At 43.0% G+C, this 24,947-nt stretch overlaps 1 protein-coding gene across 1 annotated transcript in view; it reads right to left on the reverse strand.

The window, feature by feature from the left end:
* Positions 1–967: 967 nt before the first annotated feature.
* TSC22D1 (TSC22 domain family member 1) overlaps positions 968–24,947 on the reverse strand; it is a 144,403-nt gene continuing 120,423 nt past the window's right edge. The window contains exons 2-3 of the mRNA XM_089678686.1: positions 7,203–7,254; positions 968–2,713 (exon numbers count right to left, since the gene is read on the reverse strand). Coding sequence (XP_089534812.1) covers positions 2,453–2,713; positions 7,203–7,254 — 313 coding nt within the window. The 3' untranslated portion in view covers positions 968–2,452. The remainder of the gene's footprint in view (positions 2,714–7,202; positions 7,255–24,947) is intronic.

The raw sequence follows: 24,947 nt of genomic DNA on the forward strand, positions 1-24,947 counted from the left end.
AACATTCCCAATAGGGACATGGACAGCAATAAAAATCCAGAGGTTCTTACCCTTCATGGGGGTCTATTTATACATGTTTTCACACAAGATTCCCATAGCTTCCTCCTTTTTTTTCTAATCGGATTTGATTGGAAAAATATGAGAATCCTTGGAGAAAGTTGTGTGAAAACCTTTATAAAAAAGACCCATACTGTTTAAGCCCAAAATATTATAAATGCGAGATCTTGACATTTGCCATTGTGGGCCAAATATAAAAGTCTATCACTGTAGCAATATGAACTTTGGCTCCGTCATCCTGCTATATAGAACACACTGAATGCTCCAGAGAAATGATCTGGAGAAGGAATGAAATGCTAAAAATAACTCAGAAAAGTGTAACCACGCCCTGTGCCAGCAAAAAGTGGAACATTCAAATCATTTGGAGAGGCAGACTGCCAAATATAGTATGAGATTTCTGATGTGTGGAAAAAAAATCAGCAGCAAATAATGATTACAGAGGTGCTTTTAGAATAGGGCTGCTGTAATATGCTTTCAAGTCTCATGCCAACACACTCAAGACTCTCAGGATTTGTAAAATCACGCAACATTTTCCATGTAATCTTCATGTGCCTGCAGGCTGTGTGCACGGGAAACCCTTTGCAGCTCGCTGTTAGGGGTGGGGCTTGTTGCTAAGTGAATACGTGTTTCATAATAAATCTACTAAGCTCAGCAGCACGGCTCTGACTGCCTGCATGCTGGAATATGCCAACACAGCTCATTTCCAGAGGAAAATCCAACTTGTCTGTATAGAAAATACCATAACGGAAATGATTCAAGCACAAAGCTTCCATGAGACCATAAATCTGGCTTGATGTTAATTTTGTACTTTGCCAATTCGACATAAAAAGGACCATACCGTCTAGTCTATAGGAAAACACTGTCCAAGGTCATTTTAGGGGCCCCAAGAGTCAGCTAATTTACAAAAGCATTTCTTTACCAACAATGAATGCTTTATTGAAAGTTGACAAGTGCAACAGTTAAATACAATGACGTGTTACAACTGTTTAGAGAACATGCACAACGTATGCATACTACCTTACAGCTCGTATATTCTTTTAGATTAGCGGAAAGTGGTCAGTATCTGGAGTGTTTAAACCAAGACAAAAAAAAAATGGTGAACTGGAGTTTGCTTCAAAAGATTCTCAGCCAAGGCAAGTTTTGAGAAAGAATACAAGTGGCATGAATCTGTCATGTCCTATGTGTATATGCATCCTGTGGCTTTCAGGTTCTTGTTCAACCACAAATCCCAGCATGCATCTCCACACTGCGGAGAATGCTATGAGACCAGCGTCAACAATAACAGGAGAGCCAAGGTCTATCTACTTCTACGTCCTAAACAGTTGTGCAGGTGTGCTCTTGGCTAAACCCTTTAGTGCCAGATTAATTCCATCTAGGGTCCATCTGACTCCTAAAGAGCTAGCAGCTTTAAAAATTAAAAAAAAAAAAAAAAAAAAGACAGAAAACAAAATCAAAACATTTCAGTTCAGCCAATGGAACTAAATTTCAATCTGTACAACCTAAGTAGTACTTACAAGAGTTCTATTTTACAGAGTACTTACACTACATACACAAATATACAGTAGGCAAATTAACTTCATTGAAACAATAATAATAATAATAATAATATTCCTAGTTTCCAACAGCATCTTCTCACAACAGATCCTATTGTATCAATAGCAGATATTGCAAATGAAGGGCTCAAGCAGTAGAACACTTCAATAGCTTCACCCACAGGGAAGAAGGTGTCGTTGTGGTGGAAAGCTCCCTCAGAAAAACCATGGGTCATTTCCAGTCCAAATCAATCCACTACTGTACCACCTTTACACCTGAACATACTGGCATCATGTACAGCAGTGCGTGTTTCATAGATAAAATGAAATAAAATATTTATAAAACAAAAAATGAAGGAATCACAGCTTGCATACAATGCAGTGCTAGGTGTATTTACATTATCACTGTCCAAGCAGAACGGCTCATTTCCAATGCAACACGCCTTGAAAGAAGTATTCCTTGGAGTCCAAGTATGAAAAGGAGGTGGAGTGGAAACAGCTCTAATACTGAAAAGGGGGGAGGTGTGCAACCAAGCTGGAAGCCGCAGAAGAGTGGGAGGCACATTCGGCACCTGCTCCTTAAATATGAAGTGTAGATCAGAGGCACATCCAAGAGAGAGAATCTTATGAGTTTTGCAGTCACTGAAATTATTAGGACACTTCATAGCAATAAAAGAAGGGTGAAATGTTGGTCACCTCCTCTGTAAATGTCAAGTCCAAGCATTAAAGCACTCAGAAGCGAGTTCCCATCAGACTTTTACTATAGGTATGGTTCCAGACCTCTTCAGTATTCATGGTTGTAGTGGTGTAAAGTCAGAGTGGATCAGGCCCCATTTATGATGACTTGTTATGAGATGAAGCTGCTATGCGGAGGGTCCGGAGCTTTGTGAGGCTGGCTGTGCGGGGGTTGGGGTGCCTGTTACAGGCTGTGAGGATGAAGAGGGAGGGGAGCCGCTCTGGAGCTGCGCCTGGAACTGGGCAAGCTGCTCTGGACTTGCCAGGGTCTTCAACAAATTGTTTTCTTGTTCCAGCTGGGAGTTCTTCTCTATCAGCTCCTTGATCTGCTCTTTTAACACCTCCACCTCTTCTCGAACTGCATACATCAGGTGGCTTTTAACCAAATCCTGCACAACAAAAAATACATTTAATGTTCCAGGAACCAGATGTAGGAAAGAAAATGTGATAATAAATATATTACGCTGCTCTAGAAACAAAAAAAGGTTTGGAAGAAGGGATGTACCTTAGGGTTAGGTAAACAAAATACTGCCAAGTACTCTTGTGCTTCTGCAATTATCACTGTAGACAGCAACGATGAACACCTAACCTGCTTAAAGCTGAACTAACCTTCCCAAATACCCTCCACTGACCCACATCCACTAGGTCCCTCACCACCATCTTCCAGGTCTTCAGCTGTCTTGACTGGCTGGTGAGGGATGATGTAACTGCTGTGCATGCGCAGAAATCCATTTATCCTGGCATACAGCCATCAGGCTGAAAATGTACCCCAAGCTCCGCATGCACAGCTTAGTGTACATTTTAAAGAACACTCTGCAGAGGTGGGCCAGTCTAGTCTTTTGCATGGAGATGAGGAAAGCATGTCTCTTTTACAATAGATATCTTGCCTATTCACAACGGTTTTATTTTGTAAGTCTGGTTCTATTGGACGCTAAAAGATCATCTTAAAAGAAAAGCATGGCCAAAGTAATTTGGCTGTACTTCTCCTGGAAATCACAAGAGTGCACTTCGTTCTGCACTCCTGTGACCTGTATTCAGCTAACAGTTGGGCTCTGGAGAGATCCTGACTTTAAAGTGGTTGTAAAGGTAATTTTTTTTTTTCAAACAGGTTCATACTTACCTGCTCTATGCAATGGAATTGCACAGAGTGACCCTTAACCTCCTCTGCTTGGTTTCCTTGCAGACACGCTCCTGGCTCCTACACTCTGTCCATTGTCCCCATAGAAAGCAGTTTCCCATGGGGGCATTCGTGCAAGCTTGCTCCCGAGCCCCGCTGTGTCCATTGACACAGACAGCTGCACTTGGCCCTGCCCCACTGTCTTTTATTGACAGCAGCAGAGCCTGTGAAACCCGAAAATGAGAGGAGAGAAGAGCTGCACATGTGCACAGCGCTGGATTAAATGAGGGCTCAGGTAAGTAAAAATGGAGGGAGGAGGGGGATACTGATACCTAAATATTTTTTTACCTTAATACAAAGAATGCATTAAAGTGATCCACCCAGATTCCTTTCTGGCAGCTGGCTCAGCCTCTCAGTGCACTGCTGGGGGACTGAGCCAGTAGGTTCTGGCTCCTCCTCAGCCTGGCATTTCAGTGAGCTCCTGAATTTTTCTTTTAAAAGGAAACCCATCACAGAATTGTATAGGTGACCATCCCTGGTCTCCCTGAAAATGCTATCTGCCTGGCTGTCATGTTAATGCTTTTGTGCTGATCATTTGAGTCACTGATCAGAAACAAAATCCAAAAGGTAGAGAATTCTGACTTATGTAGGATTGTTTCAGGTTTGAATTGCAGCCAGGAAACTGACATTTTTAGAAAGCAGTCAGAACAGTAACCTCTCTATTTGCTCTAAACACAGGGGTACTTTAAGTCATTCTGGGTATACCACACATTAAAAAGACTTTATATATGGTAAGCTATAGAGTGGCAGCAACACACACAGGAGAAGCTGAGCCCTATTGTTCACATCCCACCCAGGACACTGTATACATTGAATGATTATCTCCTTTCACAATCTAATTCATATTGGGGTATGATTGAGGGTTTACACGGAACTGGCCTGTACATTGGATTACATGGCTATGTAGGGGGGGTAGTGTATCAGTGTACAGACATATGTAATACATGGAGTAAATACATAGGAAGGGGTGGTATGGGTATCCTATAGGGCAGGATGCTGATCAGGGAGACATTATACAATACATTATGGTCCTTGTCTAGGGTTACACTTGTGGTGTCTATAGATGTACAGGATGAAGACTTTCCTGCAGTATTGACATTCACAGCATTGGCCAGTACATTGTATTACATATGTCTGTACACTGCTCCCCTACAAAGCCACGTAATCCAATGTACTGGCCAGTGCTGTGTATGTCATTGTCATTACTGCAGGAAGGTCTTCATCCTGCACATCTATAGACACCGCAAGTGTAACCCTATAACACAGCTCATCATGTATTGTCTAACGTCTCCATGATCAGTATCCTGCCCCATAAGATACCCATACACCCCCCCATTACATATGCCTGTACACTGCTCCCCCTACAAAGCCTTGTAAATCCATAGGAAATGTAATGGGGGGTGGTATGGGTTTCCTACGGGGCACGGTGCTGATCATGGAGACATTAGACAATACATGATGAGCCGTGTTATATGGCTACACTTGCAGTGTCTATAGATGTACAGGATGAAGACCTTCCTGCAGTAATGACAATGACACACTGGTCTGTGCAATGGATTACATGACCATGTAGGGGACAGTGTACAGACATATGTAATGGGGGGGGGTATGGGTATCTTAGGGGGCAGGATGCTGACCAGGGAGACCATCTACAATACATGATGAGCCGTGTATAGGATTACACCTGCGGTGTCTATAGATGTACAGGATGAAGACCTTTCTGCAGTAATGACATTGTGACACACACGGAACTGGTCTGTACATTGGATTACATGGCTATGTAGGGGGGGCAGTGTACAGACATATGTAATGGAGGGGTATGGGTATCTTATGGGGCAGGATTCTGATCAGGGAGACATTACACAATACATGATGAGCCGTGTATAGGATTACACTTGCAGTGTACGTACAGACATATGTAATGGGGGGGGGGGGTGTATGGGTATCTTATGGGGCAGGATGCTGATCAGGGAGACCGCATACAATACATAATGAGCTGTGTATAGGATTACACTTGCAGTGTACAGACATATGTAATGGATGGGGGGGAGGGGTGTATGGGTATCTTATGGGGCAGGATGCTGATCAGGGAGACATCATACAACACATGATGAGCCGTGTATAGGATTACATTTGCTGTGTCTATAGATGTACAGGATGAAGACCTTCCTGCAGTAATGACAATGACACACACAGCGTTGGCCTGCATATTGGATTACATGGCTATGTAGGGGGGGGCAGTGTACAAACATATGTAATAGGGGGTATGAGTATTTTATGGGGCAGGATGCTGATCAGGGAGACATCATACAACACGATGAGCCGTGTATAGGATTACACCTGCTATGTCTATAGATGTACAGGATGAAGACCTTCCTGCAGTAATGACAAAGACACATACAGTGTTGGCCTGCACATTGGATTACATGGCTATGTGGGGAGACATTACACAATACATGATGAGCCGTGTATAGGATTACACTTGCAGTGTACGTACAGACATATGTAATGGGGGGGGGGGGGGTGTATGGGTATCTTATGGGGCAGGATGCTGATCAGGGAGACCGCATACAATACATAATGAGCTGTGTATAGGATTACACTTGCAGTGTACAGACATATGCAATGGAGGGGGGGGGGGGTGTATGGGTATCTTATGGGGCAGGATGCTGATCAGGGAGACAGCATACAACACATGATGAGCCGTGTATAGGATTACATTTGCTATGTCTATAGATGTACAGGATGAAGACCTTCCTGCAGTAATGACAATGACACACTGGTCTGTACATTGGATTACATGGCTATGTAGGGGGGGCAGTGTACAGACATATGTAATGGAGGGGTATGGGTATCTTATGGGGCAGGATTCTGATCAGGGAGACATTACACAATACATGAGCCGTGTATAGGATTACACTTGCAGTGTACAGACATATGTAATGGGGGGGGTGTATGGGTATCTTATGGGGCAGGATGCTGATCAGGGAGACATCATACAACACGAGCCGTGTATAGGATTACATTTGCTGTGTCTATAGATGTACAGGATGAAGACCTTCCTGCAGTAATGACAATGATACACTGGTCTGTACATTGGATTACATGGCCATGTAGGGGGGGGCAGTGTACAGACATATGTAATGGGGGGGGGGTATTTTATGGGTCAGGATGCTGATCATGGAGACATCATACAACACGATGAGCCGTGTATAGGATTACACCTGCTGTGTCTATAGATGTACAGGTGTGGAGGGATGGATTGCACAGGAAGAAGTTTCCTGCAGTAAGGACAATGTCACACACAGCCCTCCTACTATCATGGTGCCCCGATGAGGATGATGATGGTGGATGGAGGACAATAGCGGGATGAGGGCCCGCCCGGCGCACACCGGCTGCAGCTAGTCTGAGCAGAGCAGGTTGCCGCATAGTGTTTTCCTCTAAGTCCATGACGTCATGAGCAGAACCCATCTCAGTCCGCCCACCCTGGCTGCGGTCGGACCAATGGAGGAGCGAGTTATTTATAGCCGGGAGTTAAAGGTTCTCCTCCTGCCTAGTAACAGCGAGCAGGGAATCGCGTGAGAGAGAAGAGCCGCACCGCTCCGGGCATCGCTCCAATAACAAAGAGGAAATATGGGCCCCCCTCGCCCTGCCTCCCCCATATCTCAGCATCCCCCCCACACACTCCGCTCTCCACCTACCATGGCTTGCTCGATCTTGTTGTCGATCGCTACCACGCTGGCACCGGAGGAGCTGAAAGACAAAAAAACATCCTGATGAGTTGTCCGGTCACCATAGAGATCAGTCACACAGTGTACAGACAGTCCCCGCATCACACAGTACTCGGTGCGCCCCCCCCCCCCCCAGTCCAGGTACCTGCTGTCTAGTGTGAGGGGCGCGGCGGTGTCTGTGCCGAGCAGGGAGGAGAGGAAGGAGATGGAGAAGTTGCGGAGCTGGTACACCCCTAGATCCATGGCGGCCTCCGCTCTACATGTCCGGCCCAGGACGAGGGGCGCTCGGCGGACATGAAGCCGCTCTGGTCCTCAGGATGCTGCGGGAAGAAATGTCCCAGCTCAGCGCTTCCCAGGCTCAGCTGAGAGCCGGCCTCATTTACATAATATATGCACTGGGCGCCCATTGGCCAGCACGCCGATGGGGAACGCCCACTGTCTCTTCCCAGCAACCCTTTCAGGAGCGGGAGAGCGCTGTCCATGGATTTCATCATCTGCCCGTCTATCCGCCCGGCAGCACAGCGCTCACTTCTCTCTCCCTCCCTTACACTAGACCGGCTCTCCATCATCCCGAACGCCACTACCTCCACCATGGAAGGAGCACAGCGCCATGTACACTACAACATCCCCACCGAGCTCAGCACTGCGGGCCCGGGGGGGGGGGGGGGGGGGTTGGAGCGACTACTGCAATACACGAGCGCCCTCTACTGACCGCTCCCTACACTGCACCCTGAGTGATGTGACAACTGCACCCCTGACACATCATCATCATCCCCCTACATGCCATGTACACACCATGTCCCTGACACCTACAGGCATTCTACACATACACCACCGTCATGGCCATCTAATTAGGCTTCCTGATCTTCAGCATTCCACAAGGAGGTTCGCTCTCCTTCCTGACAGCACTAGTAGAATTGGAGCAGTCATGGCCCCTGCATGTCAGACACAAGCAGTACCAGGTTACACTCCGATTGCTCAGTACATGCTCTATGACAGTGTTTCTCAACTTTTTTTGATCAAAGCACCCTTTAAAATTATGGACACTCTTCAGGCACCCCATTCTAAAATTCCACAATTTTAAAAGGGAACCCCATTCTAAAATGTAAAAAACTATTCTAGTTTTATATAACGCAGCAACCTCCACACATGTAGGACACCCAACATTAGAGGGGATTTATTCTTACAAAGCAAATACACTTTTGCACGCTGGCACTGACTAGTATTCCAATGTTTCTCTTCTCCCTCAGTTTTTCTCCACCACTGAACTAATGTGACCCCAACACTGATGGAGGGGACAGGGAGGGTAAAACTAGGATGCTGTGCAGGCAGCCGACATCCTCCTTATCAACTGATGTCATTGGTTGTCAGGACACTGGCAGCTAGAAGGTCATAATGATACACAATGAATACCTGTGACTTTGTGTAACTAAAAGGCAGGCTTGATCCACCTGCTGGCTTGTACACAACTTTTGGACAATTTTTAGACATTCTGCCAAGGCACCCCTGAAGAAACTTCAAGGCACCCTGATTGAGAAAGGCTGCTCTAGATCATTGGAGGTCAACAGGACCTGAGGTGGCCCCCGACACTTGCCTGGGTCACACAATAGCAGGGATTTCAGGTACCAGCAGTCCATTCAAAATTAATGTTCTGCATCACACTTCAGGCCTGAGAAATGTTGGTTCTGCTGCATTTTTTTTGCTATGACTACAATGCACCCTAATGGGAAAGGTGGAACCATCGGTGCCAGTGGCCAAAACAATTCCCCCAGTAGCAGTTTTTATTACACCTCCCACTGCCACCACAAAATTGGTGGTCACCACAGCGTTGTTTTTAACCCCCTGGGCAGTGGCTGCAAAATTTTACCTAGGAACGCGCTCTCTCTCTCTCATCCAGCTAGGCCTATACTTGTAGTGCCGGTCAGAGATCACTTCACCCGACAGCGTGTGTGTATGAAGCTTTTTACAGCAATATACTGATTATCTGCATTTTGATTCTATTTCTGGTCAACGTATACACTATGGTTTATAAAGTTTAGGTGTACCAGAACAATATGGGAAACAGTCCATTGTTATGTCCAATGTTCGCCATGATCTTCTCTAGGATCAGTGATAGGACCTGGCTTCTGCTATTGTTGGGGCGACATTATATAAACAGGGAAAACAATGAAATTGGAACTGAAGCCTGGAGAGCAAATCAGAAAAATGAGAAGCCTGGCTACTAAGGGTTCATTGAACAGTGAGCAGTAGTAGCTTGATCTCTCATCTACATTAACCACCAATGCAAGGGAGCAATTTTTAAATAAGGACTTGCTGCTACACTGACCCCTTATGTTCGAGAACACATTTTTTTTACTGTCTTCATTTTGTCTGCAGTTATTTTACAACTATTATTCCTGAAAAAAGAAGAATTGACATATCTGTAAATTCTATACAGTGGGGAAAATAATTAATTGATCCCCTGCAGATTTTGTAAGTTTTCCCACTTACAAAGAAATGAGAAGCCTCTAATTTTTATCATAGGTATGTTTTAAATAGACACAGAATATCAACCAAAAATCCAGGGAAAAAAAAAAAAAAAACACGATACAAAGATTATAAAATGAGATGCAGTTCAGTGGGTAAAATAAGTATTTGATCCTCTACCAAACAATAATTCTTGCTCCCACAGACTGGCTATGTGCTCATGGTACACAGATTAGTCCTTTCAATTTAAACACTTGCCCTCCAGAGGATTTACCCCCCTTCCTGACCAGGCTATTTTTTGCTCTACGGCGCTGCGTTACTTTAGCTGACAACTGCGTAGTCATGCAACGCTACACACAAATTAAATTGGTGTCCTTTTTTCCCCACAAATAGAGCTCTCTTTCTATGGTATTTGATCGCCTGTGCGGTTTTTATTTTTTGTGCTATATAAAAAAAAAAAATCGACAATTTTGAGGAAGAAAAACAATATTTTTGACTTTTTGCTATTAAACATGTCCAGTAAAAATGGAAAAAAAAAAAAAATCAAATTTCGTCATAAAGTTAGGCCATAATGTATTCTGCTACATGTCTTTGCTAAAACAAATCCCAATACATGTAAATTAATTGGTTTACGGGAACGTTATAGTGTTTACAAATGGTGGTATATATACGCTGGGATTTTTTTAAAAATTATTTTTACTAGTAATGGCAGCAATCAGCGACTTATAGCGTGACTGTGGTAGGCATTCTGACACTGGGGGGGAACTGACTTAGTATCACTGACATCCCCAGTGACACCAATACAGTGATCAGTGCTAATAAAAAAGCACTGACACTGTACTAATGGCACTGGGCAGGAAGGAGTTAACATGTGGGGTGATCAAAGGGTTAACGGTGTGCCGTTTTACACTGTTCTGTGTTAGTGTTTCTCTATAAGCACACTGCTTTGCATGGCTGGACCCGATAATTGACTGTTGAAGCCGCGAATGGCGGCGCAGGCAGGGCACGCCCTCTACCTGAAACTGCAAAATCACGTATATATATATACACACACACACACACACACTTTTGAGCACCCATGACGACCTGTAGCGGTACTTCTGCTATAGGGCGGACAGGAAGCAGTTAAGACGGTGCTCCTAACGACAACTCGTTATGTGTATAAAAGACACCTGTCTACAGAATCTCTTTCTTCCATTCAAAGCTCACCACTATTGGCAAGACCAAAGAGCTGTCAAATGACGTCAGGGACAAGATTGTACACCTGCACAAGGATGGAAAGGGCTACAGGACCATCTTGGAGGACAGTACGGGCACAGGCAGAATATTCATATTTCATGGGTTATAGGGGTGTACACCTTTAGGGTGACTGGACACAGGAAAAGCTTTAAAAGGACACGCCTCCTTTGTATCTCTACCCCACTCTTGGAGTTCTCTGTTTTGTAGCAAATGATGGAAAGTAAACCAAGTAATTGAAGGGAGGGTGCCCTCTGCCCTGCCTATGCTTATGGATATGGAACAGGCAATACAAAATTCCTAACAGTACAGTACAGTACAGGATACAGGCAGAATATTCATACGTCATGAGACATTCCCAAGCAATGAACAGGAAGGGTAGGCAACAATGAAACAGAAGTGTAGCCTACCAACAGGCCCAACAACAAGGGTCAGAAGCCCCAATCTTAGAGTCACTGGGAGAACCTTGTGCTCAAAAGCTGGTGCCGAAATGCTCAGCAAATCCCCACAGATCTGATGGAATGCGCATGTAAAAGTGCAGGAAGAGCTGTAACTCTAAAAATGTTAACTCATCCAGATTTTGTATCCATCATGCAATGGTAGACTTTGAAGCAGGGTGTCCCTTGCGGGTTTCAGAGAAAAAAAAGACATACAGGGAATCAATCTTGAGCAGTAGTCTTGAGGCATACCCTAATGGCTCTATGCCCAGGGAATGTACAGAGATTTTGTTTGGATGCTTAGGAAAAATGAACCCACCTTCTGGAGAAAGTATGGTCTTGGACAAAGACATCTTTGCCATTGTGAAATATGAGGAAAGGCTCTTTAGAGGAAAGGCAGCAATTCATAAACATGCTCGGCAGACAGGAGAGCAACCGTAAAGAATACTTTGCAATACAGAACCTCTAGGGCACACTGTATGTCAAACACAAGGCCGTGGGGCCATATTCGGCCTGCCAGGCCTTATGTGGCCGTTACTCTCCATTATGCCACCTCCGGCTCTCACCCTGCACTCCTGCTGTCACTTTTAAACACAGAAGCCTTCTGTGTTTACAAGGGACAGCTTTGTTCAGCAGCTCCCAGATCTAACATCCCTGCACGCGCTCACGGCAGGGACAATATCTCTGAGGCTGATCTCCCTACAATGGGTGCCACCTACATAGGGAGGTACGAGGGGGCATTTGTCTGGGCCAGTTTGTTGCAATTAGAATCACGGTCTTCCCCTGTTGCTCTATTGTCTTGAGCAGAAGAGGTAGGATTCACACTGTAGGGAAGGCAAATATTAGACTGAACCGAGACCGGGGGGTTAGCAAGGCTTCCGAGGTTAGAGCTAGGGGATCCCTGGTTCTGGTAACAGAAGTAAATTAGTTGTTGAATCCAGTGGTTAGGATGCTCACATTCAGACGCCCCCATTTTTGGCAAATTAGACTTAAAGTGGTTATAAACTTCAGACATTAAATATGAACAAAGCATGTCCCTCTATAACGTGTACTTGTCTCAATAAAGAGAACTAGGTATGAGTTCTGTCTGTGGCTTCGTTCCTCTGCTATCTTCATGTGTCATTTCTGACAAATTTTCCTGACACCAAGCGAATAATGGTGACAGGAGAGGAAGGGACCTCCAGCAGATTGATAAGTCTCAGCTCTTTTCCTGTGAACTGTGTGGAGGGGGATGGGTCTTTTCCCTCCAATTGGCTCTCAGAATGCTCCTCCCTGAGCTCTGCAATATGTAATTTCAGCTCTCTGCCCCTTTTTATGAAGCATTATGAATTCTTGACTTTGAATGGATGTAGAGAAGAGAAGATTGCAGACAGACAGGTACAATTTATGCAGGAGGATTAGTTTAATCTGCATCACCCAAGGCCAGTCATTTCATGGGGTACATGTAAGGGTTTACAACCACTTTAAGACATCTGGATGAAGAGCCCATTTTCCTTGATAGTCCACATTCTAGGAGTGAACAACATGAAACATATTTTCTCAACTACCAACTGGAGAGATCTCTGTACAGCAAGTTTCTATCCAAGAAATTATCTGGTTTGATTTCTTCAAAGCAGCCAGAACCCTGGTAACCCCCTTGATAGTTGATGTACGCCACCACTGTGGCATGGTCTGCCCCTTCAAAAAAGTGGAGGTGGTGTAAAGGCCTGGAGCATGTGAATTTTTTGTAGATATTTTCTCATAGCCAGAAAGGAGAGGGGTCTTTCAGAAGGTGGTCGCCTGCAACTTGGATGCCTTACGTTCAGAGCAGAACAAGCAGAGGTGTTAAGACATGTGTGAATTTGGAGCAGAGGATGGACCAAGGGCAGTGTGACAAACTGGAAGGTTGCGTGCCAATGCAAAGAGTTTAAAACACTGATGAGGTGGGAAATGGGAACATGTAGATAGGCATTTTGAATGTCCATAAATGCCATGCATTCTCCTTTGCTTAGTGAGGAGATTACTGACCTTGTGGATTCCAATGAAAATTTTTGGAATTTGTTAGGGGATTTTCAATTCAGAATAGGACGATAACCCGTATTGGACTTTTCCACGGTAAACAGCTTTGAGTAAAAGCCTTTGAACCTGTCTTATGGCAGTACTGGCAAAAGGAATTCCTTGGACAGAAGATAGTTCATGGCATTCTGCAAACTTAAAAGTCATTGGTCAGTTTTTGGTGGATTTGAGAGGAGAAAGACTGATGAACTCTATTTTGTACTCCTTTGAAAACACAGACTGAACCCACAGGTCTGGATTGTCTGTGACCCAGGGAGATGCAAGCTGTAACAGATGTCCCCACATTTCCTTCATCATGAAGAGGGGCTTTGGGAAAGACTTAAAGTGGTTGTAAAGGCGCAAGGTTTTTTACGTTCATGCATTGTATGCATGAAGGTAAAAAAAATCCAACTCTGTGCAGTAGCTCCACCAGCCCCCCTAATACTCACCCAAGCCCCCTCCGATCTAGCAATGTGCACTGGAGTCTTGGCAATCCCAGGACGCCCTCTCCTCGCTGGCTGAGACAGAAGCAGGAGCCATTGGCTGGTGCTGCTGTCAATCACAGCCAGTGACCCAATGAGAAAAGAGAGGGGGCAGGGCTAAACCACAGCTGTGTGTGTGACAAAGCAGCGTGTGCCCCCAAAGCAAGCTGCTTGCTGTGGGAGCACCCAAAAGGAGGGAGGGGCCAGGAGTGCTGGTGGGGGACTTGAGAAGAGGAGGATGCGGGCTGCTCTGTGGAAAACCACTGCACACAGAAGATAAGTATGATGTTATTTAAAAAAAAATCCTTTAATATCACTTTAATGACACAGATAGGCCAAGTTGTGCGCCGAAAAGAAGGGCTTAACTTAGGTTTTGAAGCTGAAACCTGGTGCTTTGTAGTGGACAGGTGCTTTGTTTTTAGAGGATCTAGGGACTCCTGAAGAAGATGGCTTTGGGACCTTTCGCTGTGGAAGGAAAACCTTTCCACCTGTGACCTCTTAATGAATTGGTCAAGTGCTGTACCAAACAAACATATGACTTGTAAAGGCATACATATGAGGTGCCTTTTGCAAACAGCTTCAGCTGTCCAAGCTTTTAGCCATAAGATTCTGCGCATGTTAATGGAGACCACTTCCCGTCCGAGCCAATTCTGACAATTCTCTCATACATGCAAAAATCAGCATATTTTTGAAAAGAAAATTACTTAAAACCCCCAACATTATATATTTTAAGCAGATACACTGGAGAAAAAAAAAATGAGTTTTGCAATTTTTTTTTATGTCATACAGTATTTGTGCAGCAGTTTCTCAATTTTTTTGGAAAAAAATACACTGAATTTTAACGAACACAAGCACAATATAATATCCATTTTTTTACATAAAAGATATTATGTTGAGTAAAAAGATACCAAACATGTCACGCCTTAAAATTGTGCATCCCTGTGGAATAGTGACAAACTACAGTACAATAAATTATCCATAGGCGACTCTAAAAAAGCCTTTACAGGTTACCAGTTTACAGTTACACAGAAGGTCTGGCACTAGAATTATTGGCATTTGACATTATGTGTGTGGTGCGCTCTCGTTCGCATTTGTGCGTGAGCACGGTGGATGGGGGTACTTTACATTTTTTTTTATCTTATTTAAATGTTTGTCTGTTTTTTTTACACTGTACCTTTAATTTTTAATCAACTTTATTACTATCACAAGGAATGAACTTCTTTATGGTGAGATCTCGGGTTTATTAGACCACAGATCTCTCTTCTGGCCTCCAAAGCATCTGATCAAACAGAGACACCCCCTTCCACTGACCTTAAAAGTGATCCAGTGGCTGTAAAGCCACTTGGATCACTTTTATTCAAAAGAGAAACAATACCAGAAACATGACTGTAGCTGCAGTCATGATCTGTATATAACCCCTTCAACCCAAGGCCAAATATAAACAGCCTACAGATGGGAAGTGGTAAAGCCATTCTGGAAATCTGTCTCATGACATATTCCAGAGCATCTACACAGAAAAGCAGAACAGAAAGTAACTGCTGTAAATGCTGTGACACAACGCGATCCTGAAATACAGGGACATGTTGGTTATCCATTGTCCTAGTCCAGTTAGCTGCAGTTTGACATACTGAAATTACATCAACTTCTGGTTGCAGAGCTGCGACTGCAATATTAAAGAAAGTCCTTAGGAGTGTCTCAAACCTTTTATCTGCACAATCTTCACAGCAAGATGTTTTAGACAGAAATAGCAGAATTAACTACAGGAATAGCCAACTTCTTTGAGAACACTTTTTCCACTGGACAGAGTTCAGTAAATATTTTTGGGGGAGTGAAAATCCTTTCTGGAATGACTCAATTGTCATAGACTGCACATTCTATCTGTTCTTGAACAGGAAATGTTTGGCAGGATTTTGCAGAACTCTTTGTACCCAAAGGGCTGGCGAGACAGAGGAGAGTCAAGTTGCATAAAGCCAAGACTTTTGTGGACAGATGCAAAGAGCTTTTCAATGTTAGCAAGCATGTTGTGAGAAGCTTCCTCTTCAATATTATGACAATCTGGGGAGAAAATCTTCTGCAGCTTCCTCTCAATATTCTCTTCATTCCCTTCTGTGTTTGTGCCCTCAGGGACTGGCATATCAGGATCCTAACTACAGCTGAGAAACAGGAATAGGAGTAGAGGTGCAGTGTTTTGGGGGCCTGAATAGAGGTGGCTATAATAAAGCTGTAATCTGTCCAAGGATATGTGACAGAGATGCCAAGAAATCTGCTTTGGTCAAATAGGTTGCATGCTTGAAATGGAGCTAGAATTAGATATTGAGACCAGCGTTAGAGCAGACTCTTGCTTAGTTTGTAATGTATTCACCTCACTGTGTAAACGGTTACATAGCTCTGATTTAACAATGGTAAAAGATGCTGGGTAAACCTGTCTTACCCATCCACAATGCTGGACTGTAACTAAAGTCCAGACTTCACCTGTCATGGTGGGCATACACCCAAAGGGGTCTACAGGGATTGGATTCCACAGAGATGGACCAGTGCCAAGATGAACACCCATGCAGGATCCAGCGCCTGAAGCAACCATTGCAGGCTGTCCCCACAGCATAGGGTCCGGGTATGGCTCCTAAGGCTTAACTTTGAAGTTGTGCTGATCTTTACATGGCTTCTGTGCTAGCATTAGATGGCAGCAAAGGCTTGATTGAAGAATTGTTAAAAAAAAACTAGTTAAGCTAAGGGTGATTTTCTTAATGGAGGAAACGTTCCATTACCTTCAGACACTAGCACCGAACGGAGGACTCACAGAGAGGGTTATAGCGGAGGGGCCTGAGGGGATGTGTGCTCTAAAGCTTTTTTAGTGTTCAATCACCTGAAGGTTGATGCCTATAACCTATAGTTTATGAATATTCTGCCTCTGTCCTGTGCCGAGCCAATAAGAAATTTTGTAGGGAGTTGGTAACAAATTTGTCGATCTATGGTGTCAAATATACTAGCCAAGCCTCAATTATTTTATTTAAAACTTTCTTAGACATTATGTGACTGTACACATATATATATATATATATATATTTATTTTAAATATAGATAAAAAAAAAAAATTTAACAAGGATACCCAAAGAACATGAAAATGATTTAAAGGGTTCTTTGGGGAAATATGTTGGAAAAGGCTGGTTTAAGAACACCTCTCATACTTTTGCAGATCACGTGCTAAACAGGCCTGAGTAAGCACCTATTAATGTCGGAAATGTCAGAAAAGGGTCCTTACCAGGTACCTCTATTGTGGTGATGTGATGAATGGTAAGGGTAACTGCAGAGCCTAAAATACATTTAGATTTTTTTAGTGGCAATCTACTCCAAATTGGTGTAAATATGATCTCTCACTACAAAAAGGGCTTGCAGGCTGTGGCAGGCAGGCGTAATGGCAATAACCCAACCACTATGTTTGCTCGTCAAATCACTCAATGGTGAATGAATGGTTGTTGTGAGTTACCTAATTTTTTGCATGCATGCGAAGGGTACACAGCATTAACAAAGTATCATCCTTTTGGCTTTATTGACTACCTTTCTCACAAGTGGTATAAAATGTATATGCACATGCACCCACAGCAGCTTAGCAAACAGTATTATTGCAGACTGTGACCAGCCAATGTCAACTATCATTTTTCATTTAATGGTTAAAAAGAAAAAAATGGTGCATCTGTGGCCATGATACTTTGTATCTTTTGTTGGTTTGATCGATAGCCACAGAATTTAAACAGAAAACAAAAAATGTAGTGTGAATGAACTTTAGGCCTTTTGCATATGAACGGAATAAAATTTACTAATGTGTATATTCAGGATCTTGTTGACAGAAAGATCCTGAGTAAAAATGTTCCGTAAAGACCTTGTATATATACACACACACACGTAAATGTACTTGTGCATATACATGCATAAAATTCTTCCAAATCCTCTTCTAGTTGCCAGTGTTGCAATATATGCATGTATACATGCGTATGGGTGTAAATTGCCACACTCAAATGTTAAATTTTCTAATATTTTTTTTTAAAGCTCTGTACTCATCGCTGTATAACTGATTTTTAAGCAGGTGTGCATTGTTCCATAGTTCAGATCAGTAAAAAAAAAAAAAAAAAGTAATTTTTTTACTCTTGTGTGCAAAAGACCTTAGGCTGCATTCCCACTACTGTGTCAAAATCCTGTACTTGCCACATTTTTAATATGGCTACCCTTTTTATTTTTATCTGTAATCCTGCCAGACACACATCCTGGGCTGCTATGCTCACTCCCCAACCGTGTCTCTAGAGGGAGCTATGGTTGCAACCAGGGGTTGACCAGACTAGGAATTACAAACGGAAGACAACACTGCTTTTTTTGCTTGTTAAGCTAACAAAAAAAAAAAAAAAAGGAGAAAAGGACACTGTATTTCTGACAAGATCAACATTTATGTTCTAGACTTTCGATAAGGTTGATAGCCTGGAAAATGAAGGAGTTGGAAAGCTCACAAAGCTGCCTACAACACCTTGCATTTGAACCTGGCATCCATAGATGCCCACACATCCACCTTATAAAATCTGATTAAGGTATTAGCCGAAGCCCAGGTTGCAACCTTACAAACCTGATGCCTCCAAGAGGCACCCACTGCCATAGTAGAATGGACATGGGCAGGAAAAGGGAGAACCTTTCCTTGAGGACACAAATAAAAACTGGGCAGGATAGTTAGAGGAGGGGGTTATTGCCCCTAGAGGCTAGCCTTCAATTCTGTTTGTCTAGTCTTCTACAGGCAGTAAAAAACTCTTCAGCTCTTGAATGTGAATTTTAGTTTCTCTTAATAGATAACCAATCAAAATCTTGCTCTCTTCCTCCTGGCACAACAGCCCTTTACTGTACCTTGACCTTCTGTAAAAATTGTAGCTTAAATATATCTATCCCAAAGTGTATTTGGTATCTAAATTAAAACATTAAAAACAAATGGGCAACCCCCACCTTGCATCCCAAAAGCTACATGCCATTTTATACTCAATTAGAGGATTACGTATCCTTTTCTTGTGTGGTCACAGTTGGAACTGGTTTCAACTGCGATCTGTGTCTCCCGTTGGGAAGTTTTCCTCTCGGATACCCATTACCTGGACAAATGAATCGGAGAGGAGCGTGAACACAGACACCATCACTTTGCCAAACTCATGTGCATGTTAGCTTATAGCCGATATCTGTACTGGTTACAAAGGAGTAGAAGATGCAAGAGAGTTCAGATAAGGAAGGTAAGTATAAGGGAGCTTTGTAGATGCACTGTCACTTTGCACTTTATGGGCAAGTCCCATAAAGTGACTTTAAATATATGTCTGGGACAAAATGAAAAACATTCATTTCTGCAATACATGCATGTCTGTGTGTTTTGCCTTGTCAATAGAGAAAAATACCTGATTATCTGGTCAGAAATCCAGTGAGCTACTAACTTCTGGTTTAAGTAGATCAATCTGAAATTCCAAACAGTGCAGAGAAGAACTTGGCAGGACAGACAACACTGCTTGGGATTCCAGTGCAGCACAGGCCTAGTTTTGTCAGCTTAAACAGCTGCTCACTGGATCTATGAAAAAAACAGGTATTTTCTTGTATTTGCAGTTTGTAAAGTGATAAAACATGGAAAAACGTGCATATATTTCAGAAATGTACTGATTTTTTTTTTTTTTTGCTGAGACATACAAGTTAAAATGAGCTTATACTCTAATTTACTGTATACCTTCAAATATAAAATATCCTTCATACCAACAGATGCCCGCAGATGTCACCAATAGCACAATTAAAGTTGAGCTCTACAAACAGCAAAAGTCACAGGATGATAGATTATTTATATATCTAAGCACATGCTGGATCACACAGAAGTCGCCAACTGTCTGCAGAGTCAACAACTAAAAACCTCCAACTGTCATATGGCCTTCGGATTAGCACAACAACAGTGCATAGAGAGCTTCATGGAATGGGTTTCCATGGCCGAGCAGCCGCATCCAAGCCTTACATCACCAAGTGCAATGCAAAGCATCGGATGCAGTGGTGTAAAGCACGCTGCCACTGGGACTCTAGAGCAGTGGAGACGTGTTCTCTGGAATGACGAATCATGTTACTCTGTTTGGCAATCCGATGGACATGTCTGGGTTCGGCGGCTGCCAAGTGATCAGTACTTGCCTGACTGCATTGTGCCAAGTGTAAACTTTGGTGGAGGGGGGATTATTTTTCAGAGATTGGGTTTGGCCCCTTCGTTCCAGTGAAGGGAATTCTTGAGGCGTCAGCATACCAAGACATTTTGGACAATTTCATGCTCCCAACTTTGTGGGAACAATTTCGGGATGGCCCCCTTCCTGTTCCAACATGACTGCACACCAGTGCACAAAGCAAGGTCCATAAAGACATGGATGACTGAGTTTGGGGTGGAGGAACCTGACTGGCCTGCATAGAGTCCTGACCTCAACCCGACAGAACACCTTTGAGATGAATTAGAGCAGAGACTGTGAGCCAGGCCATCTCGTCTGACATCAGTGCCTGACCTGACAAATGCGCTTCTGGAAGAATGGTCAAACATTCCCATAGACACACTCCTAAACCTTGAGGACAGCCTTCCCAGAAAAGTTGAAGCTGTTATAGCTGCAAAGGGGGGGGGGGGCAACTCAATACTGAACCTATGGACTAAGACGGGGATGCCATTAAAGTTCATGTGCGTGTAAAGGCAGGTGTCCCATTGCTTTTTGGCAAGTGTGTGTGTATGTGTCTTGTTCAAGTCAAACTGGCACTTTTGAGTTTATAGAATAAAAAAAACAAATTTCAAGGAGTGGAAACTATTTATTTTTCAACATGCTCCCGATACATTTATCCCAGCGTTTAACAAATGCCTAGAAAGCTTTGGCATAGAAAGGTTTGTCAGTATGTTTGAACCATCTTAGGACATCCTGATTCACTTCGCCATCATTGTGTTCACCTTTCCCGCAGAAAACTTTGTCACTTATGCAATGTCATGACAGGTCATGTGTCAATTATGCAGGATCTGGGGTTCCACGTGCTGAATGTTCACAGGAATGACTGCTGTGGGCTGGGAACCACACGGCCGGGACCGTCACCGATGGACGTACGGCCAACTTTAAAATGTTAACACGATTCAAACGTCTTACGGAGGCTGAGCGTCTCATCACCATGCTTGAAGTCTTCTGTATACATCTGCAGGTTTTACACCTTCGTGCACAGTGAAATAACTTCATCACCACATGCTGTTCCATGCACACACTAACATTGTTGTCTGCCATCTTGATTAAGGCTAGGTTCACAACTATGCAGTTTGCGTTTGAGCTGTTTCTGCATTGCGTTGCATTTTTGCACCTGCGTTTATGCGTTTTTTTCTTCTTGTTGCTAGACAGATTTAAAATTCATCAAAAACCGATTACAAAACGCATCAAAAATGCACTGCATGCTTTTCTGCAGTATTTCCATTGACATCCATAGAACCAAAAACGCAACTTTCTGCGTTCATAAAATTCCCTGACCCTTTCCAAAAAAGAAAAACACGAAGATGTGAATATGTCCCATAGGAAATCATGTTAAATGGACTGTACTGCGTTTATCAAATGCTCAGGTGTAAACCTAGGGTGACAGTCTCTGGACTGGCCTATGACATGCGTGCCGCCTAGCAGTAATAAGACATACTTGCCATTTACTACTGCGTGTAGTACCACTAGCATCCCTTTTTATACCTGAAAAATAAAAAAGTCCCTGTTTGACTTGAACGCCGTGTGTGTATATAAATAAAATATAAATTCTGCAATGCAGCCAGGTGTGGTAAGCTGCGGCATAACACAGACAAGAAGCATTTTACCACATTGCACTGAAAGGCACTGCATATAACCACAAGGCAGCGTGCCAAGCAGAGATGTGAATGATGTGTCACTTAGAAACACTTCAAATAGAGAGGAAATAGTGAGGGTTGCCTTTGAACTGACAGCGGAGCGATTCCAATTGGTCAAAGTGGCCACATGCTAGCATGTTACCAATGGAACTGCTTAGATTCATCCCAGAAGCCACGAGAAAGAAGGGGAAGCAGAGTGGGGCTTTCAAATCCCCAGACCACTGCATGAGTAGTGACAGCTAAGCCATCACGGAGGTAAGTACACCAGGGACGGAGGTGGAGTTGATGGGGTGTTGGTTTTCATTATTTGTGAAAAGGTGAACTTACACTGCAGTACAAAACGTTAATTAGGTCACAACCCGTAATGTAAATCCCTGTGTAAATCTCAAAACTGGTTGGACAAAATGAGAAATTCTTTCACAGGTAAACATACATACCGTATATGTTTATTAGTGGTTTGTCTAGAGTACAGGTTTAAAATGGTTTGTAAAATAACCAATGTCCTGCACAACAATGGACATAGGCATTTTGGGCTGATCTGATTCTGATGAGAATGTACACTGTTCCTTCACTTCAATATCTTATCTCTGGGGCCTGAGGCGCTGTATGTAAATAACAAACTGTAATGTATACTGGCACATTACAGAAATTGCAGCTGCGTAGGTGTTCTGGGAAAAGGAGAGATTTATCACTGCAGTATAGAAACTTTGTCATTTAAAGCGATACTTATCAATATCCTCTAGTCTCTAAAATTATCCCTACAAATCCACCTACCTTCTATCTGCCTTGTAACATCCTCTGAACTCCCAAATCTCTCCTTTCCCCCCTAACTTCTGTTTGTTTGGAATGACCAGTGCACAGCACAATAGTTTTGGTCATGTGCACTTTTCTATGTACACTACTAATCCCAAAGTCCCTAGTATTCTTTGGAAGTGATCAAGAGGGAGGTTGCCATGTTCTACGTTCCTACATACTGTGTGACCATGGAGAATGGAGATTAAAAAAAAAGAAAAAAAAAAAAATTTGGTTTGGAGGAGGCTGACCGTAACAGAATTTACCTTTTTGAGTTACTACCTACTTGAATAAATTTTTATTTAAATCAGCGTTTAGTGTCACTTTAACCCACTTTGTAAGGTGAGAAGGCAGAGGCGAAAATATTGTGTGTCTAGACAGAATGACATGATAGCAGTGATTGCTGTGAATCCTAGCTCATCGTATGATTGTCGCATGGCTTGTGCTGCCCCTTGAATTAACTGAAAAATAAAGTCCAAACAAATTATTTGTGTAGTAACAACAGTGCAGCAAGGACATACAACCCAGAGCAGTACACATAACCAAGCTACTGAGCAATAAACTAATCTCATGGGTATACTCATGGATTTCCTTTTACAGCCTGCCCCCTGGGTAATGGTGCGTTATTTATATGCCAAATTTTCCAGCTAAATGTCACGACAGGCTGTCATGTTTTTATGGTTAGAACAATCTGCTATTTCAGTTTTTGATAGATGCCGTCTCCGAGGGTCAAGAAATCTGCACTTGAACTCCTGAGTTGGTACACTTGTGGCTATTAGCCAAATTAGAAATGGTGTAAAGAAAAAAAAAGAAAAAACACCTTTCACATCTGGGGATCCAAGCGGTTAACTGCTCAACAGACTACGGCATCATACAAGCAGCCCACCATAATATCTTTGCAGTGGTCTCCCATGATGTTGAGTGGAACCTGTTTACGTTGAGTGCCTTTATGGTAGAAACTGACAGGAAGGAGTTACCATCCAGCTGATCAATATGTTGCAGGGAGCACTGCCAAACTAGTGGGCTACACTTGTATGAGGCAGGCAATCACAGGAGGTTATATATTAACCTCCCTAGCGGTCTGATTATGTCCATATTTCTGTGCTCAAAGCGGTACATTTTTTTTGCATGGAAATATGTATTTTTTTTTATTGTAGGCCTGTATTTATTAGGAATAACTCACTGAAATCTGTCCGAACAAAAGTCTAGTAAACATCCTGGGTATGTTACAATTTGAAACACGAAATCATAAATTATAATTTAATAACTAATCATAAAAAAAAATAATATAATAATAATAAATTTAATTCAATAATGTAATCAAACCAAAAACACTGAAATTTGAAATATAGCGCCAAGTTCGCACATCACTGAGCAAAGTCGCAGAATCGTTTTCAGTGTCTGATGACGAATATCCCCACGAATCATTATCACTCAATTCTGCAAGTGGTTCTGATTCACTATTGCTGTTCTCTAGCTGGTCTAAAACCGCTTTTGACCTAAAGGGACATTTTGGATTTTGGACGCCATGGACATTTCTCAGTTTCCAGGCAGAAAGAACAGTAAAAATGCAGGCAGGGCGCAGGACAAAGCACTAGGGACAAAATGTATGTGAAATGGTTTGATACAGTAATGTTTTACTAAGTGACATTCACTCAATACACTAAAATCACAGTTTGTCATTTTCAAATTTCCCGCCGTTCCATTCCCCTACGTCCCGACGCTCGCAGGGGACGGAACCCAGATGACGGCATCCACCAGAGGACATTGCCGGGGACGCTGCAGGAGGGACATCGCGGGAGCGCAGGACAAAGTAAGTGAAGAACAGATCCCGAAGCAGCGCCGCATGGTAAGCCCGAGTGTAGCTCAGGGATACCGCTTGTGGTGCTGAAACTTTACCCCGAGCTACACTCGGGAATACCGCCAGGGAGGCTACAAACTGTCCAACTCCAATCCATAAGGGACACATATAATCCATGAACCAGAGACAGGCACAACTATCTTCCTTAATTAACTATCTTGCCTTTTTGCTTGTTAGTTGTGGGGACACAAGAAATCTTGAAGCTAAAAAATTTTTTGAAGGTGCAAGTTTTAAAACATTATTCCGACCCTTTCTTCACTCATTCTAGGTCATTAACTCATAAAGAAGTATGTGGACATTAGGTGTTGGGGCATCTGATATTCACAGACTTCTTCCATGTCATGTGTAAGAAAATAGGAAATGCAGTACTGGAATATGCAACCTTAACAAATTACCAATGGCAGTTCCCAAATTACTTTGACTACTCTTTATCATATTGTGGCCTCTCCAACAACATTGAAATTCCTCAAATACACAATCCAACTGCCATCTGAGTCATTAACATGAACCACAGTCTATGGAGCAAGG

Source organism: Staurois parvus, unplaced genomic scaffold (assembly GCF_062004578.1).
Source record: "Staurois parvus isolate SC_StPar_1 unplaced genomic scaffold, SC_StPar_1.0 ptg000017l, whole genome shotgun sequence".
In the NCBI taxonomy this organism is placed as follows: domain Eukaryota; kingdom Metazoa; phylum Chordata; class Amphibia; order Anura; family Ranidae; genus Staurois; species Staurois parvus.